The following is an 8,813-nucleotide window of genomic DNA, read 5'->3' on the forward strand; positions in this document are numbered from 1 at the left end:
GTGTAACCTTTCTTTCTTCATCTTCCTCCTCAGGAGCCTTTTTAGACTTTTTTTGCTTTCCCCCCCATGAACTGTTAATACCATAGATTATATCTGCTGTTAATACTATAGATTATACTGTATATCTGTTTACATATATCTCCACTCTGTACTTAAAAAGAACAAGATTTTTTCACTTCCTAAGAGCAAGTTTCCATCCCCCAAGAGGAGCAGTATTAGCCTCCTTGAGAATGTGCTTGGATTAGAGTAATGTTGGATAAGACTGGCCTTGAACTCAGGAAGAAAGAACTAGAGAGAATAGAGTTTCGAAGATTATCCAAGGTTTGGGGCTAGGAAGAGAGATGAAAGAAAGCAAGCCAAGAGCAGAGTAGAAAAAGCAAGACACTATGTTTAGACTGATTAGAGTAGGAAGAACAGATGAAAGCTTAAAAGCAACTGGTCTTTCAGAAGGATCTAGAGGAATGCACGTTGTCTTCCTGAGAAAGGGAGGGTAGTACTTTTGAACAGTGAGGAGTCAGACTATAGTTAAAGGAGTTAGGATTCTTAGAATGTTCCAAAGGAGAATGGGAGAAAAGAGTGGAAAACTCCCATCTGGTGGTTTCAGTCCTTCGAAGATGTCCTGAGGGTTTTTGCCTTGTGGGTAGAAGGTAAAAGGAGGCCAGGGCTTTAAGAAAGAGTCAGAAAGATTGAGGCCTGGGGTAAGGTGAGGCCTTTGGAGGTAGGAGTCCTGGTGGTCTGATAGAATGTGAGAAAGGCCACCTTGGTGGACTGCCTGCACGCTTTTAAGAGATGGCAAGAAGTCCGGGCTGAGGCCAGGTATTCCCAGGAAACAGGAGTGAGAGAAAGGGAGGTCAAGGGGACGAGAAGGAATGGAAGGAGATCTTGGTAATTGGGGAGGGTTTCTAGAATCATCCTCGTCTCTGTAGGGGAGGATGTGAATAAAGAGGTGGTCAGACAGGAAAACCATGAGAAAAATTAGGGGCATGAGCCTGGAGATGGTGCAGTAGTTGGGAAATTGATGAGAACACTTTGGAAAGATATTAAGAGGCCAGAGATGTGAAAAATAAGACCTCAGTTTTCATAGGGGAAATGTGGTTGCCCTCTGGCTTCACCATTCTGAATTCCAAAGCACAAGTTAACCTGAAAGAGTTAATAATTTTGCTTTTCAGAAATGTGAAGTAAGCTGAAATACTTTGTAAAATCAGAAATGAATTTGAGAAAGAACGTACCTTATAGATTTGGGTGTTATTAAATAGGAGGTATCAGTTACTTCTCTGTGAATTGTTTAGGATGAATACTGTCTGAGCTCTCTTTGGCAAAAGTTTTCTAGCAGGAAAGAGGGAGGCCCTCGTAGGGAGAAATTATTGCACACAGGAGGTCTGACTCTGGGCTGTCACTGTGTGCATGCAGTGTCCTCAGGACAGATGGATGAAGGACTCTCTCTTCAGGAAAACCTGGCCACAGGAGACACTGTCTGCACTCATTTTCACTTGCAAGAAGAAAACCTAAGTCAGGGGGAAGGAAAAAAACAGTTCTTCTATGGTGGAAATAAGAGAGAAGAAAGAAAGAAAAAAGCCAAACTGTTTGGACTTAGACTCTTCCTTTCAAAACCTATGAAACCAGAGAGAATGCCAGCGTGTCCCGCTGTCATTTACAGAAAGCCAGAAAAGCATTCAGGGTAACCTGGTATAAACCAGCTTCTGCAAGAAGACAACTTAACTAACTAAAAAGTGGAGTTTTTAATTAGTAATGGCAAGAACTGGGAGCAGACGGGACACCCAAGAGCAGGTGTGGAGCTGGCTGTGTGGGGCAGGCTGCCTGTTGTTGGGAAAGCTCGATTGCATTCGAGAAGCGGTGTGCTTTTTTGGTACAGGGACCAGGCCTGTGATGGATGGGAACGTGGACGTAAGAGTTTGGATACATTAGACTAAGGGGTTGTTTTGGGTTTTTTTCGTCCTGTTGCGTATAACTCCGTGTCGCTGGGATAAAATTTCCAGCACAAAGTGGATGTGATACTCTGTGAGTCTGTATTCATCTTTTAATCATTATAGGCAGTGACAGATAAAATTCCCCACATGGTATTCTGTCATCAAGCATAATTGAAAATCAGAATACCATGTATGCATTTGCTGAATTAGGACCCTAACTGAAGAACACTGATCATCATAAAGAGTATCCATCCTTCTGTCATTGGGAGGACCTTTTGAAGAAAATATCGGAGGGATAAATTTATTTGATCTGAAATATGCAAGGAAATTCTGTAAGACACTGATGAAGAAGGGATGTTTTGAAGAGAATAGTAAAGAAGTTGAGAATACACAGAAGTTCATCCGCAGTTGAATTTTCTATACATCACTCTCTCACTCATCTGTTCATTCCTGTTCTTTGGGTAAAGGGTAATGGAGTAAAAATCTTGTAGAAGGGAAGCTCTATTAACCTTACACCAAGGAAACTGCCTGTGCTTAGTCCTCTTGCTGGCCTCTGCAGTAGGTTCCTGTCTCCCTTAGCTTAGCCAACCAGAGAATGCACTTGACCTGAATCAGATGTTTTTCTTTGGTATAAATTTGTCCCATTTGTTGAAGATCAGGGCATAGTTGTAATCTGTAGGGACATAGCCCCTGTCTTTTTGAGAGAATAGCTGATTATTTCAGCTGTCAGAGAAGGTGGGTAAATAGGGATTCATAGTAATCTCTCACAGGGAAAGTATTTCTGAATCAACTCAGATTTTAATGTTATTTTTGATGAATTATAACATTTACTGGAAAATTTCTCTTTCCTCCCACTTTGAAAGTGTCAGCTCATTTTGTCCTGTTTTCTGAAGGTTCCTGTGGAAGGAATAGAAAGTGCTTGGGAAATTAAGCCGGTGGTTTCTGCCATTTCCCCTGCAGGTCCCAGTCGGGACGGCACCATCAGCGAGGACACCATCCGAGCCTCTCTCATCTCAGCGGTCAGTGACAAGCTGAGATGGCGGATGAAGGAGGAAATGGATCGTGCCCAGGCAGAGCTCAATGCCTTGAAACGAACAGAGGAAGACCTGAAAAAAGGTCATCAGAAATTGGAAGAGATGGTTACCCGTTTAGATCAAGAAGTAGTAAGTAACTCATTGAATAGTTGCAAATTTTAGATGTCTGCACCTCGTTTACCCTGCACGTTTTGGGTTTCGTAAGAGTTCAGAAAATTATACGTGCCTTTAAGCATTTGAATATAATTTCTCTGTGGCTTCGTTAGAAGAGGAGCCTGTGTTTGCAGCTTGGTCTTTAGGAGGTGAGGGTATTTAGAACATCTCTCCGTTCGCCAGCTTCACCCTGAGGGCTGTGGCTTGACTCAAAGGAGCGTTGTTTCATGCTTGATGTCACCAGACAGTAGCCAGGAGATAACAGTTTGAGAGACTTCCTCGCCTGATGAAGGTCTGCAGACTGTGTTTACAGACTTAGGGGTCAGTTCTTTTTTGTTTCCAGATGTTTGAACTATAGTGAAAGCATCTTCAGCGAGCCCTTCTACCTCCGTCATCCAGGGTATATGCAACCTTTCGCTCTTCAGCTTCCTCCCACTTTTATCAGACTGCTGCGCCATGTGACTTGTTTGTTCAGTGATGAAGTAGAGGCCTACTGGCATGACAGAAGTGCCAGCTTCACTCGCTACTTTCATTCCCACGAAGGAGGATTTATTCCAGCAGATGTGTCTGAGGGCTCCGGGGACGTGTGTGCGCGTTCTACAAAATGGTTCTAGTGTGTAAAGTCAGCCTCACAGTAGTAGCCTGAGACTTTTAAAAGTTCAGGAAAGTGGGGCGCCTGGGTAGCTCAGTGAGTTAAAGCCTCTGCCTTCGGCTCAGATCATGATCCCAGGGTCTTGGGATCGAGCCCCACATTGGGCTCTCTGCTCAGCAGGGAGCCTGCGTCCTCCTCTCTCTCTGCCTGCTTCTCTGCCTACTTTTGATCTGCCTGTCAAATAAATAAATAAAATCTTAAAAAAAAAAGTTCAGGAAAGTGACACCAGTACAATTCCCAGCCTGCACCTGCCACCTACAGTAGCTCGTAACTGAAGTTCAGCCGTTTGGGGTTCTGTGGATTGAGCTGTTTAGACAGGGGACAGTTAGCCCTCTGTAGCATGGCGCACTGGCTTGGAAGAAAGACTGCTTTTATGATTTTCATGTAAGGAACCTCCTGCTGGAAGGTATCTTGTCTGATGGCTTAGTTTGCAAGATCATTTGTCACTGAGAAGTGACGAGCTTATCACTGCCCCTGGAAGTCCTTAGCTCGGGGTGTTTTCAACATTATTCTGTTCTCACTCAGCATCTTCCATCACCCTTTTCTTCTACCTTTGGCCAGTATGTTATTTCAAACATTCACCTTAACCGTGAGTTGTTTAAGTATTGCTTTGTTATTTTGCAGGTCTGGTTCTATAAAGTGGAGTTACAGAGTTTAGACCAGAGAGTTATGTACGGTTAATATGAAATCATCATGCTTGAACTGTTTCGTTTTCAGGCTGAGGTTGACAAAAACATAGAACTTTTGAGAAAGAAGGATGAAGAACTCAGTTCTGCTCTGGAGAAAATGGAAAATCAGTCTGAAAACAATGATATTGATGAAGTTATCATTCCCACAGCCCCACTATACAAACAGATCCTAAATCTCTATGCAGAGGAAAATGCTATCGAAGACACTATCTTTTACCTGGGAGAAGCCTTGAGGCGGGGAGTAATAGATCTGGATGTTTTCCTAAAGGTATGTCTTCCTCAGTCTGCTTTCCAGAATCTCAGAACTCATGTTTTAAAAGAGGCACTGACCTTGAAAGCCACAAACCAGGAGGGCTTCTCTGTAGGGGAAGTTAAAAATTCCTTGTGTTCCCAAAGTGAGCCAGTGAGATCTGTGGCTGTGAGCAGCGTCTTCTTACCTGCCCAGGGCTGAAGATCCATCTGGGAGGGGAAGAAAGTGGCCGCAGTCCCCACCCCCCAGGCAGCATGAAGCTGAACGTGGTTCTTCTCTCGTACTGCTGTGCCTGGGTGGGTCAGGAAGAACAGTCAGATTTTCATTGGTTCTTTCCAGTCAGGCACCACCTCATTAAGATTGCTGACTGCCACCCCTGTTTGAGATTTTGTTTTTTTCCTATTAATTTTGTTAGAATTGCATAATTTTAGACCCGTTTTCCTAGATCAAACAGCCCTGCAAAGTATCAGGCTGCCCTGCTAGCACCAGAGCCCTTCTGCGTGAAGGTTGTTGAGGCTGATTACTGTCGCAGAGACGTGAAGATCCAAGGAGCCAGTGCTCTCTCTGTTGGGTCATGAAGAGTGGTTTTAGGACTAATGGTGGCAGCCCTTTGGATATTTGATCCAGCTGCTGCTGCTGCTTCAGTAAACATGCAAGGCTGGTCCGGTGCTTAGTGATCTTGTCTGTCTCACTGTGTTTAAGTGGCCAAACCAGTCTTGGGCCTGGTGCACGCACACGAGTGTCTGGGTGTAAGTCAGAGACCCCAGACTCCCTTTCTGTACACTGTCCCCTGCTTGGGTGCCATAGCTTAGGGAAAGGTGCACCCAGAGAGGGCAGAGAGACACGCTATTGCTAGGCATGGGACGAAAGCTGGCTTATGCTGCTCACTCCCCAGCGTTTTGACAACTGGGGATAATCGCAGTTCTCAACATTTTATGTAACTTTTGATAGGATCGTAGGTCAAGTTCCCCTGGTGTCTTGGTTTATCTTAAGATGTAGTTCAAACTCCTGAGCCAGATCCTGTAAGGTCATGCTCTCCCTGTAACATAATCCTTTATAGGGTCTCAGAAGGTAACTTTCCTTAACACAGCCTGCCAGCATCAATCTAGTGAGTTTAAAAACCCCCATGTAATGAAGTATTGGTTCCAAAGGAAGGTTGCTAATTAGATCCCATCTAGGTTACAAACTGTCTGATACTTCATGTGTGGGTCAAATCCATTCTAAACTGTTGAAACTTTTTCCCCCTTCCCAGCATGTACGTCTTCTGTCCCGTAAACAGTTCCAGCTGAGAGCACTAATGCAAAAAGCAAGAAAGACTGCCGGTCTCAGTGACCTCTACTGACTTCTCTGACATCAGCTGGAGACTGAGCTCTTCCTAAAGCGTTCTTTTCTTCTTTCTTTCTCTTATCAGTAGGTGCCCAGAATAAGTTATTGCAGTTTATCATTCAAGTGTAAAATATTTTGAATCAATAATATATTTTCTGTTTTCTTTTGGTAAAGACTGGCTTTTATTAATGCACTTTCTATCCTCTGTAAACTTTTTGTGCTGAATGTTGGGACTGACTATGCTAAATAAAATTTGTTGCATAACTTTTCTCTTTAATGAACATTTAGGAAACATTAAATCTTAAGAAGCCCGGTTTTTAATTTTGCAAACAAAGCATAATATCAGGTTAAAAATTCACATTATTTGTTCTGCAACATATAAAGTAAACTCTGTTTAGTATGGGACATACCACATGGAAATCTAAATACCTGAGTGACTTTCTGTGGCAGGCTCTGCGTGGGGCCCTCCTCTACCAGCCCTTGCCAAGATTTGTTACCTTTCTAGGCTTCACCGAATCACAACTGTATCCATCAAGATGGAAGGAACAGAGTGGCAATTGCCAAGCTATCCACCTGAGAATTTACGTTAACTGGGCAAGACGGTCTGGTACAGCTGAGTAGAAGGGGTAGAGTGCCTCCCCGCTTTTAGGGGCACTTGAAGCCAGTCTTCCTGGTGAGTTTGTGACCACCCCGTGAGCTATGTTTCATGCAGAGCTCAGCTAAGTAGAACAGAATTTTCTGTCAAAATGAGATAGAAAATTCATGAGGTTACAAAGAAAAGAACAACTTAAGATATTGCAAGATATTTAGGAAGCCAGACAGCCTACTCTATACTTCTTCCAAGAAAAGAATGCCCACCTTGGTCTCCGTCATCACTGAAGGATTTATACAGTTTAGATCGTCTATAAAGATTATCAGAACAGTGGTACCTGGCTAAGTTGATGGAGAATGCAACTCTTGATCTTGGGTTATGAATTCAGGTCCCATGCTGGGCGTAGAGATTACTTAAAAAAAATTATCAGAATAAAAGCTAGCAAGGTCAAATCAAGGTTTAATTTAGGACTGGAACTACCATTTAGTTATTTTTGTGTATACATCCATTTTTACATTGTAGAGAAAGTTGCAACTTTTTATTTTTTTATAAACATTTAATGTATTTTTAGCTCCTGGGGTACAGGTCTGTGAATCACCAGGTTTACACACTTCACAGCACTCACCATAGCACATACCCTCCCCAGTGTCCATAACCCCACCCCCCTCTCCCGACCCCCCTCCCCCAGCAACCCTCAGTTTGTTTCGTGAGATTAAGAGTCTCTTACGGTTTGTCTCCCTCCCGATCCCATCTTGTTTCATTTATTCTTTTCCTACCCTCCAAACCCCCCACGTTGCATCTCAACTTCCTCATATCAGGGAGATCATATGATAGTTGTCTTTCTCCAATTGACTTATTTCGCTCAGCATAATACCCTCTAGTTCCATCCACGTCATCGCAAATGGCAAGATTTCATTTCTTTTGATGGCTGCATAGTATTCCATTATACATACACACACACACACACACATACATACATACACACATACATACACCACCTCTTTATCCATTCATCTGTTGATGGACATCTAGGTTCTTTCCATAGTTTGGCTATTGTGGACATTGCTGCTATTAAACATTTGGGTGCACGTGCCCATTCGGATCATTACGTTTGTATCTTTAGGGTAAATACCCAGTAGTGCAATTGCTGGGTCATAGGGTAGCTCTATTTTCAACTTTTTGAGGAACCTCCATGCTGTTTTCCAGAGCTAGTTGCGACTTTTTTATAGTGTGTCAGTGAACCTATCAGCCAGTCAGAACACAAGGATCAGAATCTCTGAACACAGTATACACACATCATGCTTTTGAACCAAATGGCAAGTGTGTGTGTATGTGTGTGTGTCTAACACCTACACCTAGGCAAGAACTGTAGTCATACAGGAATTGGAAACACGAAGTATCATCCAACATTTGGATGCTCGCACAGCTGGAGAGCTAAATAGAGAACTCACTGTTGCCCCCTTTTTCCACGTTTAGGAATTCAGGTTTATTCAAAATTTTGACATATCTAATCCTATAACTACTATCTCTCCTTCCTTAACTTCAGAATGGAAGCTTTAAGCAACTTTAAAGCTTGAGCTTCTGAATTTCCCAGAGTTTCTACACTTTTTTTCAAACAAGCCTACTCTTCAGGGGTTAGCTTTACCTTTATGAGCAGGACACAAAGGAACACTAAGGAATACTTCTTTTATCCATAGAGGACCTGAAAGTAAAGGCTTAATAATTATTTCTTCCTTTCCTTCCCCTTCCTCTCTTTCCCTTTCTTTCCTGCCCCCCCTTTCTTTTCCCTCCCCCCCTTTACTTCCCTTCCCTCCCCCGCTTCCCTTCTTCCTACAAGGGTCTGTAACATCAAAAACAGCAGTTGCTGAGTGAATGAGTATTTAACAGACTTGTGGTATGAATTATGGCAGAAAAATAGACCAACAGGACAGAGAACAATGTAAAACAGATGGTTAGACACATTTACTGTTCAAGTTCACCAGCCATCTTTCCACACGGGCCCCAGGCTCTGGTCATGTTTGCTGGGAACCACTCTCCTTTAGCCATCTCCTTACCCCATATCACTTCCTATCAGGGAATCCCTTCAAAATTCCTATTAATTTATTCCCAATGATTTGATTCCATTTTGCTTTAGCCTGTCATATTCAGACTAGCAGGGGAGTTTTGCCCAGGCCTCAACTTACCTTCTC

General features: G+C 43.1%; 1 protein-coding gene across 4 annotated transcripts in view; it reads left to right on the forward strand.

Moving 5' to 3' along the window:
- TSG101 (tumor susceptibility 101) overlaps nt 1-6,296 on the forward strand; it is a 40,979-nt gene extending 34,683 nt beyond the window's left edge. For all 4 annotated transcript variants that reach the window (XM_080815693.1, XM_080815694.1, XM_080815695.1 and 1 more), the window contains 3 exons: nt 2,889-3,091; nt 4,485-4,724; nt 5,959-6,296. In XM_080815693.1, the coding sequence (XP_080671819.1) occupies nt 2,889-3,091; nt 4,485-4,724; nt 5,959-6,048 (533 nt within the window). In that variant the 3' untranslated portion in view covers nt 6,049-6,296. The remainder of the gene's footprint in view (nt 1-2,888; nt 3,092-4,484; nt 4,725-5,958) is intronic.
- Nucleotides 6,297-8,813: the final 2,517 nt, after the last annotated feature.

This window comes from Martes martes (assembly GCF_963455335.1).
Source record: "Martes martes genome assembly, chromosome: 10".
Taxonomy (NCBI): Eukaryota; Metazoa; Chordata; class Mammalia; order Carnivora; family Mustelidae; genus Martes; species Martes martes.